The sequence below is a fragment of the Monodelphis domestica genome, chromosome 7 (assembly GCF_027887165.1).
Source record: "Monodelphis domestica isolate mMonDom1 chromosome 7, mMonDom1.pri, whole genome shotgun sequence".
Taxonomy (NCBI): domain Eukaryota; kingdom Metazoa; phylum Chordata; class Mammalia; order Didelphimorphia; family Didelphidae; genus Monodelphis; species Monodelphis domestica.
This window is the reverse complement of record NC_077233.1, coordinates 32,410,093-32,432,822: the sequence shown is the minus strand read 5'-3', so window position 1 is coordinate 32,432,822 and position 22,730 is coordinate 32,410,093. Positions and strand designations below refer to the sequence as shown.

The window sequence follows — 22,730 nt, the reverse complement described above, 5'->3', positions numbered from 1 at the left end:
TGTCATATGTAATAATATAATACCTACTATACATGATAATAGTCTATGTAGTAAATAGTATAATATATTATACAGTTGAGTTATAATTATTCTTATTATGATAATTCATATAAATATTAAATATATTATTAGGATTAATATCATATCATAAACATTTAATGCATATTGACTGATTCTCTGTTATTTCATTCCCATGAGGCCCTGAATATTATGCAAATTAAGTACATATCCCCTCAATACTTTTCAAACAACAAATATTAGTTCTCAGTGGAGGGAGATTTAATAGGAATGTCTGAAATAGTTGGAAAAACTATTCTTCCAGGAATGCCAGTACCAATCTCCAATATAAATTTTATCAAATTGCTTGCTATTTCAAGGAGGAGAGAAAGAGAGAAAATTTGGAACCCAAAATGTTAGAAAATGAATGCAAAAACATCAATTTTATGTGTAATTAGGAAAAAATAAAATGTTACTTGAGGTTTTTTTTTGTTTGTTTTTTTAATGCTAGAAGAGTGAAATCTCTGCAGAATCAAAACTGCTGGTGATCCAAATGGCAATGGGGAGATGCTGGGTGGGCCTAGGATGTCAGCAACGACTTACATGCATGGAGTAACATAAAAGATTAGGTCCAGGAAACGTATAAGAGGAAGGGGAAGTGGGTGGTTATATGTCAAGAGCAAAAGCTGACAGATGGATAGCCCGATTCCTGGACTAACCTCCACCAAAAGTGAAAAGGTCCCGAGAAAGGTCTCTAGCACTGGGGGCAGATCTAGGAAGAATTCATGGGTGAATATTAGCAAAAATGATACAAAATGAAAAGTGGAGAAAGTCCCCAGCTCTATGAGGTTATGGAACCTTTAAAATATATTGAAGAAGGAACTATTCCCCCCACTCCCCCACAAATGAACCAGAAAATGGTTCTATCCCCACTCCTAATCCCATTTACTATGAGATTGCCTTCCATCTATTTGCAATATCTTGAGAGTACCTGGGGCTTTACTTAGGTGTCATCCCTGCCATGAGAATGTAAGCTTCTTGAGGGCAGGGACTATGTTTGCCTTTGTATCCTGAGCTCTTAAACACAGAATATAGTAGGAACCTAATGAATGTTTGTGGACTGATTTGCCTGGCATTTAGGTACTTCCAATGAATGACTATTTGTAAAACTGATTTTTAATTCAATTTCAATTCAATGAATATTTATTAAGCACCTACTATTTGCCAGGTACTGTGCTAAGCACTGAGGAATTCAAAAGCAAGAACTGTCCCTCTCTTCTAGGAACTTTTATTCTAATGGGTAAGACAAAGCATAAATAACTATGAAAATACATTTTAAATTCTATCTATATCTATCCATCTATCCATCCATCTGTCTGTCTATTTATCTATCCATCCATCTATCTATTGATCTATTGATTTCTCTATCAATCTATCACTCTATCTATGTATGGCAGCTAGGTTGGATAGAATGCAAAGCCTGGAGTCAGGAGGTCCTGGGTTCAAATTTGGCCTCAGATACTTCCTAGCTGGGTGACCCTAAACAATTCATTTAACCCCCATTGCCTAGTCCTCGCCCTTTTGTCTTAGAGTTGTTACTAAGGCAGAAAGTAAGCATTAAAAAAAAAAGACAGAGGGCAAACTCCATCTGTTATACTTAGAATCAGAGATTTTGAGCTGGAAAGGACCTTAGAAGTTGTCTACTGACTCCACATCCATGCCCTCATTTTACAGATTAGAACAACTGAGATGAAGAGAATTTAAGTAACTAGAGCTCCTTCACTAGTACAGATTTTGACCCCATTCACCTTGTTCAATAATATCTAGCTAACATTTATGCAGGTGTTTTAGTTCTGTTTTCTTATTTGATCTTCATAATATCTCTACTTTCCAGATGAGGAAACTGAGTCTGAGACTAGCCTAGGCATTGCCAGAGGTAAGATCTTTTTCCTAAAGCATCAGTCAGTCTAACCATGACAAACCACACTTAATCAGCTCCAAGGGTTCCCTGTTGACTACAAGATCAAATATTATCTCATCCCTTTAAAATTCCTTAGCCCAGGTCTTCCTGGTTCCAAGTGCCAGGCTCTGTCCACTGTGTGGAATAATCCAACTACTAATTATGACTCTCTTCACCTTATTAGACAGTTTTCTGAGCCTGTTGCTGAGGCCAGGTATGGGGCCATCCCTGAAATCATGAGCCTCTCTGAACTGAGCCAGTTGGACCTGAGACAGTAGAGCCACTAGCAGTCCCTCTCCCAGCCCCAGATCACTTCAGGAGGATATAGCTGAGACTGTGCCCCTGGGCATCCCCAGTGAGGGCTTCCAGTCCCTGCCCTCCCCTCAGGATGCTGCCCAGTTAAGAGAAGATAGCAAGGGCTGCAGGGTTCTGAAATGCAGCTATTATTTTCTTGGAGGAAAGAAGTGATGAAAATGGGAGCAAAGTCCAGTGATGGATAATTAGTTATGTAATGGCAAGAAAAAACAAAACTCTGGTCTTCCCCAAGATTAATAAGTCACCAGTACAAGCAGATGCATGTGTATGTTTGAAGTGGCCCAGCTGGAGGGAGAAGAGACCCAAGAAAGGTGACTGGAGTGAAGCAGGGCTCTAATTGGTATAAAATAAATAAAGACACTGTCTTGGCATAAAATCCACCGGCTCCCTATGGATGGGGCTCTAACGTGCTCCTGATTGGGGGCCAAAATATCCTCAGAGAACTGAGGTATATTTATTTACTGTTGGGCTGACTTCCCATGGGCCCACATCTTCTCCCCCACTTCACAGCTCCAGCTGGCCTGGGAAGATCCAGTTTTCTTAGTTAAATACACCATTTTCCTTTCTTCATCAAATATTCTTCTATCTGGCCCCTAGTATACAGTTTTCCTCTCAATTCATGTTCATGGCAGGTTTCCCTCTCACAGCCTGTCTCTTGGGCACTCTACATGCCAGCACCTATCAAGCCTCAGAATCACAAAATTTGAGTGTTTGATTTTGAGTGTTGGGTCTCCACAGCCATCTAGTTGAACCCAAACACAAAAGGAATCTCCATTAGAACATGCCCAACAGGAGACAGCTAGGTGGCTCAGTGGATTCAGAGCCAGGTCTAGAGATGGGAGGTCCTAGGTTCAAATCTTGCTTTAGACACTTCTTAGCTCTGTGACCAAGCCTGGCCAAATCACTTGATTTGGTGACCCCCATGCCTAGCCCTTACCACTCTTCTGTCTTGGAACCAATATACAGTATTGATTCTAAGAAAAGAGCTAAAGGCTAAAAAAAAAAGATAATGAAGAAGAAGAATATACCCAATCAACGGCTAGCCAGCCTCTTTGAAGCCCTAGGGAGATGGGGATGAAGAAGACGGCAAAATGGCTCAAAATAGAGACTCACCATCTAACATGTCCTCAGTTATAGTATCTTAGAATGAAAGCTAGAGGGGATCTCAGAAGTCATATTATCATCTCCCTCCACCATTTTATAAATAGGAAACTGAGGCCCAAGGGAGACAGCAGCTTTCCTAAGGTCACATTTCTAGTAAGTACAAAGGTAGGATTCAAACCCAGATCCTATAAATTTTCACCTCCGTTGTTATGTGCCATACTCCCTCCTAAGGAACGTGAAATTATAAGAAAATAAAAGCAACTTAATTTTCATTTCTTTTCATTTCATCAATTTCCCCTGGCATTTTGGGGAAAGGGAAATCTCAACATATGAAGAGTGTAAATCCTTATAGCCCCAAGTACATGGAGCTATTTCCTCCAACACAGTATATTATTCATTATAAGGAAGTTGAAACCGGAACACAGATTAGAATAGAGCAGGAGTGGAAGTTGAAAGGAGCTTGGCAGACACTGAATAATGAATAACATCCACATGTTTCATTCCAAGTGTAAATGGAACAGCTGGAATATAGCTTCTTTCACTAACACTTTAGGGACACGAAAGACTCCATTTGCTCATGGAAACAGATCTAAGAGTAAGCCACAGCTTGAGTGATTCCAGGTGGACCATGGGGGGAACGTGGAGCAAAAGGCACTGGGATTATCACTGAGATAAAATGGTAGCCCTGCCCTGGTGGCATACACAACAGAGCACAATAAGTGACATGTGGGACGCTTCAATCTTGGAAGAAAAACAGTGGACTTCTGATGAAAGATTCAGCTGTTGGGTTAAGATGGCCTCGATGATCAATTTGTACCAAGTCATCCTTAAAAATATACCTCAGTCCTATTGACGGGGAAGCCAGCACTCATGACTATAACATCTTCATAGTTCTTTGTATGGACCCTCTTCCCTATGATTCTTCCTCAAATCTTCTTCCTCTTTTCCTCCCTGTATTCTCCCCCACCTATGGCACTATTTCCAGCCCTAAGAGAAAGGTAAATATATGACCCCAATGTACAACAATGACTAGTATTCAGTTATGTGTAAATTTCCATCATTAAATAATGTTGAAAAGTTCTGGGTTAAATTACAATTTAGAGAGTCATTAAGCGAGTCATTAAATCCTCAATCTGTAATTGAACCCATTCTTCTTAGCTCTGTGACCAAGCCTAGGCAAATCACTTGACCCCCATGCCTAGCCCTTACCACTCTTCTGTCTTGGAACCAGTATACAGTACTGATTCTAAGACAAGAGCTAAGGGCTAAAATAATATAATAATAACATATTATCCCCCTTCTCTTCTAGAAGAAGTAGAAATTTAGCATGGCAGGGTCCCACAGTATTTGAACCCAGATGGATCCCCACCACGTCAGCCTGAAAAGCTCTTCTCCAGGACCTCCCATAAATGTTTCAGAGTCACCCAATGGGGAGTGGGCTTTCCTCTGGGATTTTGTTGGTTTTTCTTCACCACTATTGTGGTATGGAAGGAAATGGGATTCTAGAAGGTTTCACCAAAAAGGCACAAGCCCTGGTGAGTTCTGCAACCCTGGAGTGCCCTTGCATACTGTCCTTGAAGCAGATTAGAGCTGTTTCCTGCAGCCTGGCTAAATATGGAGACACTCATCTACAGTGGGCCATCCAACACATAATGAATTTTTTGGCTATGGCAACTGATGGAGATTCCATTTTTTTAATTATTTGGCTTCAATATTTTGAAAGTTCTGCACAATTCCAGCTGAGTTTGGCTGCTGGGATTTCTACCAATTAGTTAATGGCAGACAACAGCTCCCAGGATGAATCTAATTATATTTGTGACCTATGACCATTTTGAAGTAGAAAAGATTCAGAACAAGTCTCATGCATGGGTCAGAGGGGAAAAAAGGATTCAGTAATGGGCTCGGAGAAGTTCAGTCATGAATATATTAAGCCTGAGTCTCGTGACAGAAGATCTCCTCTCCAAATTCTCTTACAGGGTTGCTCTGCGGGTTCAATTTGTGACCAATTATTGCTTATTTTCCTGGGCTAAATTTGGTGAACTGGCCTCTGTCAGTGGTTGCAACCACTGCTTGAGGTTTTAGACTAAATCATGGAAAATAGGAGACTGCCTACAGTTCTCTTCTTCCCAGCCAGACTGGCCTTCCAAGCTTTGGGAGATATGCTTCCTCTCTTTCCTTAAGTTTATTTTTAATAGGAAAAGAGGAAACTGAAGATGGCAAGCCCTCTGCTTCCAAACCACAAGGTGTCTGCTCTTTGAATAATCGCCGGAGCCCAAATCTCCGTTTCCTATGGAAGCGCTGGACAGTTTCATTTCTGTTCACCAGGAGTTGTCAGACAGAAACTAAAAAATCCTTAGCTTACAATGTTATTTTCTCAGCTTTTTTTTTCAGTCACATTTGTGGCTTTTCCTGTTTATCCTGTCTGCAGTCTCTACCAACTTGTTGCTGCTTACAGAACCACTGCGCTTGTAGCGTGGTGTCTAAAAATACTAGCTAACAGCCAGCTGGAAAAGAACACATATCCTGAAGCCTTGTGGGCAGACAAACACTGGACAGGCCACTCTTGGAGGCCTGGAGTCTCTCTTGGAGTTTCGGTTGAAATTCTCTTGTAGAAATATAATCGGTGCATTTCAAAAGAACCTCCCGATTCTCGGTTGTACCTTCGTCGCCTTCATTTCCGAGAAGATGTTTCTCCTGGGATGGTCCTTTTATTTGGTTCTCATAATAATGTTGAGTAGTTGTAGGCTTTTTGGTAGACGGATTTTTGTTCAAGGTTGAGTATTTTTATGGTGAGACAATTGATGTGTTTTCGTAATCTAGAAGAATTTATTTTGTAATGGACGGTGCAAGACAGAGAAGGAAGCCTGTTCTAATTGCCTCAGCAGGGGTATCTCCTCTTACCTCACCGGCAGCCATATTCCCTCTCTCCCTTCAACCCCTCCATTCCCTGTTACAAAGCCTTCCCTTATCCCCTGTCCCTCTTCAATCCCTCCAATTCCTTTAACTATTACATGGTGGGTGGATCGGGATGGGGCGGGGGGGGGGGGGCGGTGTTTTCTTTTCTTTTTCTTGCTTTCATTGAAACCTCACTTTTCTTTTCACTAACCTTATGAAGGGCAAAGGTGTAATCTGATAATAGTCTTGTCCTTTATGAGTGTGCCCTCGCCAGTGAATACATGCATAAAGCTGCCTGAAATTGCTTATTAAATCTCCAGTGGAGCACTGGGAGATCTGATCTTCCTGTTGGCTTCTTGGCTGCACAATTTTTTTTTCCCCACCTTTGCAAAGAAAAGAATTCATGGCTGAAGGCATGTGCCCAGGAAATAGGAAACAGGGATGGGGACCCAGTACCAAGCTTTAAAAGTGTTTGCCTAGAATTCTTATCAAATTTAAATTTTCTTTTCTTTTTTTAAACCCTTACCTTCTTAGAATCGATATTGTGTATTGGTTCCAAGGCAGAAGAGTGGTAAGGGCTGGGCAATGGGGGTTAAGTGACTTGCCCAGAGTTGATCACAGAGCTAAGAAATATCTGAGGACAAATTTGAACCCAAGTCCTCCCATCTTTTGACCTGGCTTTCAATCCACTGAGCCCCCTAATTACCTCCATCCCTCTGTCTTTAATTAACCAATCAATCAATTTATATGAAATGCCTATGATATGCCAGGCACTAGCCTAAGCACTGAGAAGGATACAAAGATAGTCCCTGCCCTCCAGGAGCTTCCAATCTTTTTGCCTTCTCTTCCTTCTCATTAATTATGACGATCAGCTCCCCAAGCTCTATTGGGTGAAACTTAATGCTGATGCTTATGAAGCTACTAGCCATGGCTGCGGGTGACCACATAACCCACCACCCATCCTCTTGACTCTCAGTGGACCTGGAAGAATCACAGCTGGGTTCTGAGTTACCCTTTTGGAGACATCTGTGTCAGGCTGGCCAGCCAGCCTGCTCTTTGGCTTTGCCAGGGATTCAATGGCCAATATTCAGTCAACAGCCAGACTTGGCATAAAGGGGCTCTGTGCAACTGGCATTGACATCATTTGGGTGAAATATCAAACCCCACCATTTAAAAGGATGCCCCAGCAGGAGTGCTCTAGATAAAGACCCGCTGCCTATATCCAATTGCTTCCAGAATATCTAATCTGAGAAGGTGTTGGAAGGCGCCTGTTCTCTCCTGTTGTGTCCTCGGGCGTACATGGTCTCGGGCACCACCCTTTGCAAGAATCCTTTCCTGACCTCCTTCAGTCACCAGGCTTCCCTGTATTGAACAACCATTTGTTTATGTGCACGATGCTGTATATCGGCATTCTTAACCTGGAGTCTGAGAATATGAACAGATTTCCAAGGATTCCTGAACTTGGATGAGAAAAAAAAATAGTACCTCTATTTCCACCAACCTCTAACTGAAATGTAGCATTTTCTTTCATTATGAATGTAGGCAACAAACCATGGTAGGATTAGCAGTACTTGTAAGTTTGTCACCAGGAGAAATCACAGATATTGTCACCTTATGGTATACAGTTGTTAGAAAAATGTCTTTTAAAATACCCTTCCTTCTGTCTTAGAATCAATACTGCATATCAGTTCTAAGGCAGAAGAGTGGTAAAGCTGCACCCCACAATTATTGTGGCACAGGAATTTTCAGTTGTGTCCAACTCTTCATGACTCCATTTGGGGTTTTCTTGGAAAAGATACTGGAGAAGAGGCAACTAAGGAGCTCGATGGATTGAGAGTCAGACTTAGAGATGGGAAGTCCTGGGTTCAAATCTGGTCTCAGATACTTCCTAGCTGAGTGACCCTCAGCATCCCCCATTGCTTAGACCTTATTGCTCTTCTACCTTGGAACCAATACTTAGTATTGATTTTAAGACAGAAGGTAAGGGTTTGAAAAAAAAAGATAGTAGAGTGGTTTGTCATTTCCTTCTAGAGCCCATTTTACAGATGAAAAAACTGAAGCAAAAAAGGGTTAAGTGACTTGCCCAGGGTCATATAGTTAGTATCTGAGGACAGATTTGAATTCAGGTCTTCCTGACTCCAAGCCCATCACTCTATATGCTGTACCACCCAAATGCCCACTTCATTAATCACTACAGTTACTAGATTGATTACTAGATCACATGTGATTATAATCTCTCTGTCCACAGCAAAACAAACATTTCTGCTGGGAAGATGTTCAACTCCCATAATGCCCATAAACTTTATCAGACTGCCAAAGGATTCTGTTACCCAGAAAAAGGTTAAAGGCCCATACATGCATAGTATTTTTATATATGTATACAAACACACATATTTGGGCAACCAGTTGACACAGTGGATAGAGCTCTGGACCTCGAGTCAGAAAAACTCGTCTTCTTCAGTTCAAATCTGGACTCAGATACTTTCTAACTCTGTGATCCTGGGCAAGTCACTTCACCTTATTTACCTCAGTTTCTTCATCTGTCAAATGAGCAGGAGGTAAGGATGGTTCTTCAGCAGCAGCCCTTTGGAATGGCAGTTAGTCATTGGCTGATAGGAATTCTTAAGTCTTGCAGTCGCTTGCTTTTATGGTTTTGTTTAACAAATATGCATTGGTTGGTTGGTAGATGAACTTGCTTGGGTAACGTCTTTGAGAAGCCTTCAAGATCTCTGTAAACTTGGGGTATTTGAGCATTAGTTTCATGATCTCTTCTGGCCCCACCTGAAGATAAAGCCTGTGCTGTGCAGGAATAAAGCCTGCCGTAGCATAGCTGGATGGGAATCATTGCTTGGTATTTGGTAGGATATTTTTTTAACGGAATCTACATCTCAATTTTAAACAAAAGTCAAAAGTAAAAACAAATCTCCGTTTCCTTACCAAGCATTCACATTTCCTTTTTCCAAAGAACTTCTGCATCAAAACCAGAAGTTTCAGCCTAGATCTTAGCTTCCTGTTGCCTTTTCTACTGACCCCAATTGTTGTTAAGAGTCTTAAGAGTGTCCTGCTGCCTCCATTTGGACCTTGTGTTCTCCCTAGCTGCCTCACATCTGGGCTTCTCTCTGGGAGGTGTATCTTTCAATCTGGCAACCTGGGAAGTCTATAGCACTATCTAGGGCTGGCTTGCACCCCACCCCTGCCCCGGATCGCTTCCTGGACCATGGACCGACAGACTGACCTCAGCTTAGGGTCCCGTGTCCCTCCTGGCAGTCCTCCATTGAGGAGGGTACTGGGGTAACCAGAGTGCCAGACCTGATGGACAGCTTCCAGCTCTCAGAACTTAGCTCAAGGATCCAGCTGGAGAGTGGACTCAGGGCCATCGATGCCTGAGGTGGGACTTTGCCTGGGACTAAATTCTCCATCTCTTTGTCTCTGGAGTGGGCCAAGGGGGTCTGGAGAATGAGAAAGGGGAGATTAAGAGGGAATGGGACGGTGGCATCGCCTTTGTACATTTTATAAACCACAAGCCTTTGGGGCTGTTATCTGTTGCTGCCTGATGTTGGTATCAGAAGCTGTTCTGCTTGGCCCTGCATGTTTCTGAAAATGACTCTGCATTTATAGCTATAATTATGATTCTTCGTTTCTGGTAGCTATTTTGCTGCCCTCAGATACAGCTTCCATTGTGGAAGATTTCAAATAAAACATAATTGGTGGGGGAAGAGGTTAAAAATAGGCAGAAATGCTCAGCTCGTTTCTTTAAAGTAGTTTGAAAGCTAAAGAATCCACTTGTTTTAGAGGAGAAAATGTGCTTGGACAGGGCAGTACGGAAAGTGGCCTTTTGTGTGGTGGGAAGGCAACTCGCTTTTCAGCTCTTTGGATAATGCATTTTCCATTTCTATCTCCTTATTTACTCTGGAAAGTGGAAGAGGGTTTGGGGTGCCTTTTCCAGCGCTAGTCGGGTTCTTCCGTATTCTTCTGTTGCCCTTGGCCAAGACCTTAGGAATATTTCATCTCTTTGTGAGCTTACCCATCTGGGTAATGAAGATGATATTCTCATCCTAGAGAAAGTTGGGAGAATTCAGAGTATGAATTCTTAGCCGTGTGGCCACGGGGAAATCACTTCACCCCTCTGCGACTGTTTCTCCAGCTGCGTTTCTTTGTATCTCTAGGGCTTGCTTAGCACAGTGCCTGGCACATAGTAGATACGTATTAAATACTAGTTAATTGACTGGAATATGAGAATAAGAGCACCTACCTCACAGGATTGCTGCGAGGACCAAATGAATTAACATGTCTGTCAAAATACAAATGTTAGCTATTATTCTGCGAAAATTGTACTCGTTACATTTTTTAAACTCTTACCTTCTGTCTTAGAATCAATATTAAGTATCAGTTCGAAGACAGAAGAGTGGTAAGGGCTAGGCAATGACGGTTATGTGACTTGCCCAGAGTCACACAGGTCAGAAATGTCTGGGATCAGATTTGAACCCAGGACTCTATCCACTGGCCACTTACCTGGCCCTGCTTTCTTTTCAGTGCAATGGCTTTGAATCATTTTCCCTTTTGAAATGATTCATCCTCATCTCAAGGCAGAAGTGGCCAAAGCAAGGATTGCTTTGGTAGATAATATTAAATTGCACTTTGAAGTTTGCATCGCCCATTATTTAAATGATCTCATTTGATTCTTGCAACAACCATGTGAGGGAGGTTCTATTATTATCCCCATTTTCGAGATAAGAAAACTGAGCCTGAGAATGGTTAAGTGACTTACCAGGGTCACATGGTTATTGGGTCTGAGGTGAAATCTGAACCCAGGTCTTTCTTGCTTCCAAGACTGGTGGTCTTTTCCAAGACTCCAGCTCCACCTGGGAAAATACAACTAACCATAGGAAGGGACTGAAAAGTTTATTAAAAGATCATCTTGGGGTGGGGGTAGAGGGTCAGCTAGGCAGCTAGTGGATAGAGAGCCAGTCCCAGAGATACTGGGTTCAAATCTGGCTTCAACTACTTCTTAGCTGTGTGACCCTGGACAAGTCACTTAACCCCCATTGCCTACCCTTTACCACTCTTCTGTCTTGGAACCAATACATAGTATTGATTCTAAGATGAAAAGTAAGGATTTTAAAAAAGGCATCTGGAAACATCTCTATGCAAGGCAAAGACCTGGCCTGTTCCCCTGCAGAATAGTCACTACTGCTCCATGACTGACCCCGAGGTAACTCTAAATAAATTATGAGATAAATCTCCCAGCTGCAGGTGACACCTCACCTGTGCTCCAACCTGATGTGTAATCCATCTGGGCAAAGAGATACGGGGCTGCTGGGTTTCTCCAAGGTGGCATTAAATTACTAACATTGTTTCTCCCAGGGTCATCTGCTCTTCCCTTCCCAGACCCTTTCCCAGATTTCCACTTGCCACATTACAGTCATGCTACCCCTCAGCTCCCAAAGGTGCACTTGGAGGCAGGGAGACATGAATTGGAATACTTGGGCAAGACACAGAAGTTCTCTCGGCCTCAGTTTTCTCTAAAATAGGAGTTTTATAGCATCCCCCTCACAGGGTTGTTGTGAGAGTAAAATGAAGTGATTTATAGAAAATGCTGTACAGACTTTAAAGTACTCTATAAATGCTAGCATTTGTTATTGGCTATTGTGTGCCTGGCTATGAGACAAAGAGTCATTGTGAATATATGTTTAAGTCACCAGGGGACTCTTATCTTTAAAAACAGAGGTGCAGGAGGGGTGTAGTTGGGTGACTCAGTGGATTGAGAGCCAAGTCTCAAGATGGGAGATCCTGGGTTCAGATCTGACCTCAGACACTTCCTAGCTGTGTGACCTTGGGCAAGTCCCTTAACCCCCATTGCCTAGCCCTTACCACTTTTCTGCTTTGCATCTGATACACAGTATTGATTCTAAAATGGAAAGTAAGGACTTAAAAAAAAAGAAACATAGAAATCTCTGATAAATTTTTCTGTTGTTGATGGGGACATGAATAACTTTTTAAGAGGCACGAAGGACTAGAGATATCATTTGAGCAGAAATTAGCTTATTCACCAGACTGGGAGATGATTAACACTGCGATATAGTTTGAAAGGTTTTATATTGTTTTGAAAGGTCCTGCAATTTTATTGATATAGGGAAACCTCAGTGAGGAAATTTTCTTTACCTACTCAGTAGCTTAGAGTCCTGGAGAAAGTCTTGGAGAGTTACCTGGGGTACCATGAGATTACGTGACTTGCTTAGTATCACATGTCCTCTGTGTGACAGAAACTGTACTTGAACCCAGATTTTCCTGACCTGATAGCCAACTCTGTCCACTATACCGCATTGACTAGTGTTTTACATATTGGAATACATTTGGGTTTTTTGGAATGCCTTCCCTAAGGAATCCACACACATGCTATTCAGTCATGCTGTCCAATTTTTCCATCTGATCTGGACCTCCACAACTAATTTTCTATCTTATATGTACAACAGTGTCACAACTGCCAAAGGGTGCGGGCTTTGGCATTGTATTCATTTTGCCAATAATGCTCCTAGGATAATAGGTTTAGAACTGTGTAGTGGGTGAACTGAGGTGGATTGAGAAAACAAAAGTTTGATATTCTGCGTATGTTGATTTATTAAGTAAAGCACGCAATCGTCCAACAAATCGGGACCAAGTCCCTTCCTCGGTTTAGAACTGGACCCCAAATACGAAGGAAGACAGGTTTTTATGCATTAAAAACAATTCATCAAATAAGACTTATTATATAAGAGGAAACAAAACAATATTAGGTAATTTGATTTCTTAATTGGAGGAAAGATGAGGGACTTTCCAAGTTGGGAGGGAGAGAGTGAACAGGTGCGATTCCTTGAATTCAGACCCACTCCTACTCAACTTTCTCTAAATAGTCAGAGGATAATGGAAATAACAACTGATCAATTGATCTGTATAGAGCTAGTTTTCAGATAAGGCATCTGAGTTGCTTAAGATTACAATTGTGAGAAAACTAGCATCAATCTTTGGATCTGGTTGGGTTTCTTGTCTGCATAACCTAGGTCCTTGTTTAAGGGTCTCTAAAACAGCAGGGAGAGGTGCTGCAGTTTACCAGCCACGCAGGGCTAGATTCAAACAATACAAAAAGGTTTTCTCCCAATTCCCACAATTCATTTAAGTTTGTTTAACCACACAGAATTGAAAGAGAAACTAAGCTAGTTCCAGAATTATGTCACAAGATGGAATCAGTGTGAAATACTCAGTTCTCCTAATTAAATACTTGCTGTGCTAATTCCCATAAATTTCCCAAATGGAAGGGGCCATTTTTAGTCTATTTCCTCATTTTACATATTAGGAAACTGAGGCACAGAACATGTAAATAACTTGCTTGCTCAAGGTTACACAGTTAGTAAATGCCTGAGGTAGAGATTTGAACTCGTCTTCCTGACACCAAACCCCTCTATGCTATGTCATCACTGATGATAGTCATGCTGATTTAACCATACTTTTGCCTGCTTCTTTTGAAATTCAATTTGATGAATTTAATAAATGTTTTATAAAGCACCTACTATGTACCAGTTACTGTACTAAGCCTTCAAAATGGCAAAAAAGACAATGCCTGCCCTCGAGGAGCTTACAAAAGTCACAGTGACTTGTAACCAAAGTCATGCAGGGATAAGACACAGGCAAGTCCCCATGCCCAGAAAAAAAGCCAAAAAATTAGTATGCATGTGATGTGGATGCTGCCCACCACACGCCCACTGAACTTTCTGTGCTTGACTTTTCTCCACAGATGACGGAAGGCCGACATTGCCAAGTACACCTCCTTGATGACAGGAAACTGGAATTGCTGGTGCAGGTCAGAGGTTTCTTCTCCATTTCTGCTCATTAAAATTCAAGCCAGGGGCAGTGAGGTGGCTCAGAAGATTCAGAGCCAGAGCTAGAGATGGAAAGTCCTGGGTTCAAATTTGGCTTCTGGTATTTCCTAGCTGGGTGACCCTGGGCAAGTCACTTAACCCCCCCTCACCTAGCCCTTACCGCTCTTCTGCCTTGGAAGCCATGATGTTAATTCTAAGTAGGGAAGGGAAGGGTTTAAAAAAAAATTAAAGCCAGTGAGTTTGTTCAAACGTGCTCCTGGGTAAGTGAGATCCAATGAGCCTTTACACACGCAGTAGCTTTGGCACCAGGTATCTTACACCATCATATGAAATAATGACGTTCTTCCCCGATATTGTGGGATCCAGCTTTTCAAGGATATCCTGCCCTGAGGAGCTGGAGGGCTCTCAGGATTTCAGAGCACTACACAGTTCAGCCTTTCCCTCTAAGCCTCTCTTCTTTCCGATTTTCCTATTACTGTGGATATCACCATTATGCCATACACCCAAGATTTTGATTTCAGGATCATCCTCAACTCCTCCCTTTTCATTGCTCCAGTATTCCTTCTTCTGTAAACTCTTGTCATTTCTCCCTTTACAACATCTCTCCCATACGTCCCCTTCTTTTGGTTCACACAGCCAGACTACCCTAATGCAGACCCTCAACATTCTACCCCAGGACTATTGAAAGAGCCTCCTAAGGACCTTCTTACCTCACATCTCTCCCCATTCCAATCCATCCTTTACTCAGCAGCCAAAATGATTTCCCTAAAACAATCTATGTCACATAAAGCACCATCCTCACTCAGTAAACTTCAGTGGCTCACTTTTACCTTAAGAATCAAATACAATATCCTCTATTTAGCATCTAGAGATCTTCACGATGGCTCCTTCCTCACTACTCAGCCCCTTTACTTGCTTTTGCTCCATGTCCTCCATAATAATGGTATTGTCAAACTCCAATAGAGATGGATCTCTGTTGACTACATATTGACTCAGAAAATTACAAATTAGCATTCTCTATTTTTGTTTTTGTTTCTTTTGTTAAATATTTCCCAATTACATTTTAATCTGATTTCAGGACAACTTTCACAGGTCTGACACCTCAGCTCTCTATTATAGGGACACTGGCTTCCTTGACATTCCTCTAGCATGGTAGTCTATCTCCATCCTGCTTGGGACAGCTCCGACAGTTACAGTTTTTGCCTTTTATTCATCCAAACGTGCCTTTTGAAATTTCCACCTTTTGCTCCTTTTCTACTTTCTGGGTCAAATCCTGTTTTCCTCATGACAGCTCTCCAACCCTCTATGCCTCCTTTATCTACTGTGTCCCCCAGGAATCTTCTGTTCTAAAGTCTACGCATCCTCAGTTCCTTCAGTCCATCCTGGCTCGAGTTTTGTACTTTGAACCAGAGCTAAAGCCTCTATTTCTAGCGTCCAGTCTACGTGAGTGTGCTAAGATATTGGGACTTCAGTGCTGGAGAGGAATGAATGTGGCTGTAGCTAAAATGAACACACTGTCAGGCCAAAGTTAGTTGTTTTTCTTCTATTTTTTCCTCTTGCTTCCTCCCTTTCCAAGACTTTCCAGACCCTTAGCTCATGAGACCCAAAGCCATTTGACCCAAGTCTAGTCTTTGGGAGGCATGTTTTAGAGGTTTTAGACTGACAAAAAAGACAGACACCAGAAAAAAAAACTGCTCATTTCAAAAATCTTCTGAATTATACATTTTCTCAGCAAAAATGAAGCTCCGTGAAGGAGAGAGTATCTTGTTTCTATCTTTGTTTCCCCAGACCTTGGCACAATGTCTTGAACTTTGTAAGTATTTAATAGGTCCTTCAAAGGAAATGAATGAATGAATGAATGAATGAATGAATGAATGAATGAATGAATGAAATGAATGAAACATTGCTAAGAATCTTCTCTATGCAAACTCCAGCCTAGGTGCTAGGAGAGCTACAAAGTTTAGATAAGCTCTAGTTCTTGCCCTTTAGGACTTTAAAGCCTATTAGCAGAACTAAAACAAATATATGAATGAGTATAATATGGTAAGTTCATAGGAGGGGATTAAATGATCCCCTTGAGAAGGATTAGAGAAGGATCATAGTTCTTTTAATTCAAAGATATTTTATTTTCCCAGTTATACATAAAAATAATTGTCAACATATGTTTTCCAAATTATAAGATCCAAACTGTATCCCTTCCTCCCTTCTTCCCCCCCCCCCCAAGAGATGGTAAGCAATGTGATCTGGGCCATACGTGTATTATCACGCAAAACAGACTTCCATATTGGTCCTCATTGTAAGAGCACATCGTACAAAACCAGAACCCCAAAATAAAACCATAAATACACTAAAGTGAAAGATAGTCTGCGTTTGAACTGACTCCAGCAGTTCCTTCTTTGGAGGTGGATAGCATTCTCCATCATAAGTCCTCCAGAATTGTCCCAGATCATTGCATTGAATTGCTGAGAGTAGCCAGGTTTTCGCCATTGAGGATCCTAGATTTAAAGCTAGAATAGATATTAGATATAGTCCAATAGTCTTTTCATACTACAGATGAGAAGACTGAGGCCCACAGAGGTTAAATAACTTGTCTGGGGTTACATAAGTAGTTAGAGGAAAAACTTGAACTTTAAGAAACTCCCAATAAAGAAACAAACATCCTCATTTAATACGCATTAGCTATTCCCCTGCAATTTATAGTTCCAGAGAGTTGCCTGGGATGCTGAGAAGTTAGGAAATTTTTCCAGCCAGTATGTGACAGGGATGGTACTTGACTCAGGTTTTCCTGGATGCTGGGTTGGTTCTCTGTCCCCTGTGCTATGCTGTCAAGGTACAACCTATCATATACATAATTACACAATGGTCTCCTCCATCCTAATTAGCAGTAAACTCCTTGAGAGCAGGGAGGCTATTACAGTTGTCCAGGCAAGAGGTAATAAAGACTTTAGTTGGGTTGGATATGGTAGAAGTTGAATATTCAGGGCTTGGTGGATGTAGAAGGAAAGGGAACAGCCAAAGATGTCTCTGAAATTTTGAGCTTAGGTGAATAACAAGATGGTGGTGCCATTCATGGAAATGGAGGAATTAGGAGGGGCATGTATAGAGAGGGAAGGGATGAACTTTGGGGGTGGAGTTGTGTTGAAATTGATGTGATAGCCTGATATCCAGTTGGAGATATCCTTTAGAGAGATGGAAACATGGCACTGAACTGACAAGACCTCATTGGAGTCTACCAGAAATCCTCTAACATATAGCCCCCTTCCTGTTGTATTAAAGCATGTGTGAAAAGTCAGAAAGACCTTTCAGTATTCCTTCAGGATGATTGATCCCTTGGTACTTAGAGTGTTTAAAAAAAATCAAGGAGGACTTCCGGTTAAGATGGCGGCTTAGAGAAAGCTGAAGCTCAGATCTCCGGAAAACCCTTCCCGACCGATCTCAAACTAGAAGCTCCTAAGGCGCCGAAATTCAAAACGATCAACAGCACAGACCCTGGGAACCCTCCTCCTGGACCTGGACCCGGTTCAAAAGGTACGGCTCCCCTTAAAAGCCAGAACCCGAGATCCCTCGGACCTCAGGGGTAGGAGCGCAGAGTCCAAGGCTCCCGGAAGCGGCAGCCGCCTGGCTCAGAGAGCAGGGTCTGAGGAACAACAACCCTCAGGGTCTTCTACCCAAGTCCCAGTCCGGGTGAAAGTTACTGCCTGGGGCCTCCGCTGCAGAGAGCTGGTCAAAACAACAGCAACCCTCAGGGCGGGCAAGACAGCCTCACGGGCTGGATCCTGCTATCCAAGTCTCAGTGAAAGTCTGTGCTCTCGGAGCTTGGGGAAGCGGCAGCCCATCCCCCCGCAGGCCGACGAAACAGACTCACGGCCAGCGATTCTGAAGGCAACTTCCGGAAATCGAGCCAGGGGGAGAGTGTGGCCTCGTGGTCCGACCCTTCCATTCCAGTTCCAGTGAGGCATATTCAGTTTAACCCAGGGAACGCTCTTAGAACCAACATCTGCCCAGGACTAAAGCCTCTGATCACCAGACAAAGACAAGAAAAGCCAATCCTCCACGTTCAGAGATGACAAACTCCACAGAAGCACCGAAGCCCCAAAATACCAAGAAAAATAAGAAGAAAGGGGCGACTCTGGACACATTCTATGGAGCCAAAATACAAAATACAGAGCAGATAGAAGAAGATATACAAGAAAATTCTCCAAAATCCTCCAAAGGAAATAGAAACTCTCCACAAACCCATGAAGAATTTGAATCAGAAAGGACCAAAAAGATGGAAGCCCTCTGGGAGGAAAAGTGGGAAATGATGCAAAAGAAATTCACGCATCTACAAAACCAGTTTGACCAAACTGTAAAAGAAAACCAGGCTTTAAAGCAAGAACTAATAAAGCAAAGCCAAAACACCAAGAAATTAGAAGAGAACATAAAATATCTCACCGACAAGGTGATAGATCTGGAAAACAGGGGGAGAAGAGAAAATTTAAGAATAATTGGACTCCCAGAAAAGCCAGAAATAAACACCAAACTGGACATGGTGATACAAGATATAATCAAAGAAAATTGCCCAGAGATTCTAGAACAAGGGGGCAATACATCCACTGACAGAGCTCACAGAACACCTTCTACACTAAACCCCCAAAAGACAACTCCCAGGAATGTAATTGCCAAATTCCAAAGCTATCAAACAAAAGAAAAAATCCTACAGGAAGCCAGAAAAAGACAATTTAGATATAAAGGAATGCCAATCAGGGTCACACAAGACCTTGCAAGTTCTACTCTGAATGATCGTAAGGCATGGAACATGATCTTCAGAAAGGCCAGAGAGCTGGGTCTCCAACCAAGAATCAGCTACCCAGCAAAACTGACTATATACTTCCAAGGGAAAGTATGGGCATTCAACAAAATAGAAGACTTCCAACTTTTTGCAAAGAAAAGACCAGAGCTCTGTGGAAAGTTTGATACCGAAAATCAAAGAGCAAGGAATACCTGAAAAGGTAAATATTAAGGAAAGGGGAAAAATGTTATCTTCTTCTTTTACTCAAACTCTCTTCTATAAGGACTACATTTATATCAACCTATGTATACTAATATGTGGGGAAAATGTAATGTATAAATAGGGGGTAAAGAAAGACCAAATAGAATAATGGTTCTCACACAAAGATTCACAGGGGAAGGGGAGGGGAAGAAAACTCCTATAAGAAGGAGAGGAAGAGAGGGGGGGGGTTTACTTAAACCTCAATCTCAGGGAAATCAACTCTGAGAGGGAAAAACATCCAGATCCATTGGGATCTTGAATTCTATCTTACCCAACAAGGGTAAGGAGAAGGGAAAACCAAGGGGGGGAGGGGGAGAGGGAGAACAAAAAGGGAGGGAAAGAGAGGGGGGAGGGGGAGGGAACAAAAAGGGAGGGACTAAAAAGGGAAACATCAAGGGAGGGGACAAGGGGGACTGATTCAAAGTAAATCACTGGACTAAAAGGTAGAGCCGAAGAAGAAAAGGTTAGAATTAGGGAAGGCAATCAAAATGCCAGGGAGTCCACAAATGACAATCATAACTTTGAACGTGAATGGGATGAACTCACCCATAAAACGTAGACGAATAGCTGAATGGATTAGAATCCAAAACCCTACCATATGTTGTCTTCAAGAAACACACATGAGGCGGGTTGACACCCACAAGGTCAGAATTAAAGGATGGAGTAAGACCTTCTGGGCCTCAACTGATAGAAAGAAGGCAGGAGTGGTAATCATGATATCTGATAAAGCCAATGCAAAAATAGACCTGATCAAAAGGGATAGGGAAGGTAATTATATTTTGTTAAAAGGGACTCTAGACAATGAGGAAATATCATTAATCAACATGTATGCACCAAATAATATAGCACCCAAATTTCTAATGGAGAAACTAGGAGAATTGAAGGAAGAAATAGACAATAAAACCATACTAGTGGGAGACTTAAACCAACCATTATCAAATTTAGATAAATCAAATCAAAAAATAAATAAGAAAGAGGTAAAAGAAGTGAATGAAATCTTAGAAAAATTAGAATTAATAGACATATGGAGAAAAATAAATAGGGATAAAAAGGAATACACCTTCTTCTCAGCACCACATGGCACATTCACAAAAATTGACCATACATTAGGTCACAGAAACATAGCACACAAATGCAAAAAAGCAGAAATAATGAATGCAGCCTTCTCAGATCACAAGGCAATAAAAATAATGATTAGTAATGGTACATGGAAAACCAAATCTAAAACCAATTGGAAATTAAACAATATGATACTCCAAAACCGTTTAGCTAAAGAAGAAATCATAGAAACAATTAATAATTTCATCAAGGAAAATGACAATGGCGAAACATCCTTTCAAACCTTTTGGGATGCAGCCAAAGCGGTAATCAGAGGCAAATTCATATCCCTGAAAGCTCATATTAACAAACAAGGGAGAGCAGAGATCAATCAATTGGAAATGCAATTGAAAAAACTCGAAAGCGATCAAATTAAAAACCCCCAGCAGAAAACCAAATTAGAAATCCTAAAAATTAAGGGAGAAATTAATAAAATCGAAAGTGATAGAACTATTGATTTAATAAATAAGACAAGAAGCTGGTACTTTGAAAAAACAAACAAAATAGACAAAGTACTGGTCAATCTAATTAAAAAAAGGAAGGAAGAAAAGCAAATTCACAGCATTAAAGATGAAAAGGGGGACAGCACCTCCAATGAGGAGGAAATTAAGGCAATCATTAGAAATTACTTTGCCCAATTATATGGCAATAAATACACCAATTTAGGAGAAATGGATGAATATATACAAAAATACAAACTGCCTAGACTAACAGAAGAGGAAATAGAATTCTTAAATAATCCCATATCAGAAATTGAAATCCATCAAGCCATCAAAGAACTTCCTAAGAAAAAATCCCCAGGGCCTGATGGATTCACCTGTGAATTCTATCAAACATTCAGAGAACAGTTAACCCCAATACTATACAAACTATTTGACATAATAAGCAAAGAGGGAGTTCTACCAAACTCCTTTTACGACACAAACATGGTACTGATTCCAAAACCAGGCAGGTCAAAAACAGAGAAAGAAAACTATAGACCAATCTCCCTAATGAATATAGATGCAAAAATTTTAAATAGGATACTAGCAAAAAGACTCCAGCAAGTGATCAGAAGGATCATTCACCATGATCAAGTAGGATTCATACCAGGGATGCAGGGCTGGTTCAACATTAGGAAAACCATCCACATAATTGACCACATCAACAAGCAAACTAGCAAGAACCACATGATTATCTCAATAGATGCAGAAAAAGCCTTTGATAAAATACAACACCCATTCCTATTAAAAACACTAGAAAGCATAGGAATAGAAGGGTCATTCCTAAAAATAATAAACAGTATATATCTAAAACCAACAGCTAATATCATCTGCAATGGGGATAAACTAGATGCATTCCCAATAAGATCAGGAGTGAAACAAGGATGCCCATTATCACCTCTACTATTTGACATTGTACTAGAAACACTAGCAGTAGCAATTAGAGAAGATAAAGAAATTGAAGGTATCAGAATAGGCAAGGAGGAGACCAAGTTATCACTCTTTGCGGATGACATGATGGTCTACTTAAAGAATCCTAGAGATTCAACCAAAAAGCTAATTGAAATAATCAACAACTTTAGCAAAGTTGCAGGATACAAAATAAACCCACATAAATCATCAGCTTTTCTATATATCTCCAACACAGCTCAGCAGCAAGAACTAGAAAGAGAAATCCCATTCAAAATCACCTTAGACAAAATAAAATACCTAGGAATCTATCTCCCAAGACAAACACAGGAACTATATGAACACAACTACAAAACACTCGCCACACAACTAAAACTAGACTTGAACAATTGGAAAAACATTAACTGCTCATGGATAGGACGAGCCAATATAATAAAAATGACCATCCTACCCAAACTTATTTATCTATTTAGTGCCATACCCATTGAACTACCAAAATACTTCTTCACTGATTTAGAAAAAACCATAACAAAGTTCATTTGGAAGAACAAAAGATCAAGGATATCCAGGGAAATAATGAAAAAAAACACATATGATGGGGGCCTTGCAGTCCCAGACCTCAAACTATATTACAAAGCAGCAGTCATCAAAACAATTTGGTACTGGCTAAGAAACAGAAAGGAAGATCAGTGGAATAGACTGGGGGAAAACGACCTCAGCAAGACAGTATACGATAAACCCAAAGATCCCAGCTTTTGGGACAAAAATCCACTATTCGATAAAAACTGCTGGGAAAATTGGAAGACAGTGTGGGAGAGACTAGGAATAGATCAACACCTCACACCCTACACCAAGATAAATTCAAAATGGGTGAGTGACTTAAACATAAAGAAGGAAACCATAAGTAAATTGGGTAAACACAGAATAGTATACATGTCAGACCTTTGGGAGGGGAAAGGCTTTAAAACCAAGCAAGATATAGAAAGAATCACAAAATGTAAAATAAATAATTTTGACTACATCAAACTAAAAAGCTTTTGTACAAACAAAACCAATATAACTAAAATCAGAAGGGAAACAACAAA

At 41.1% G+C, this 22,730-nt stretch overlaps 1 protein-coding gene across 4 annotated transcripts in view; it reads left to right on the top strand.

Annotated features, from left to right (window-relative positions):
- The window catches only part of FRMD4B (FERM domain containing 4B), a 395,155-nt gene that overhangs the window by 207,997 nt on the left and 164,428 nt on the right, over nt 1-22,730 (top strand). For 3 of the 4 annotated variants that reach the window (XM_007500068.3, XM_001372543.5, XM_007500069.3), the window contains one exon: nt 14,040-14,105. In XM_007500068.3, coding sequence (XP_007500130.2) covers nt 14,040-14,105 — 66 coding nt within the window. Of the gene's footprint in view, nt 1-9,280; nt 9,660-14,039; nt 14,106-22,730 lie in introns of those variants that run through there. The other variant, XM_007500067.3, reaches the window with a different exon arrangement.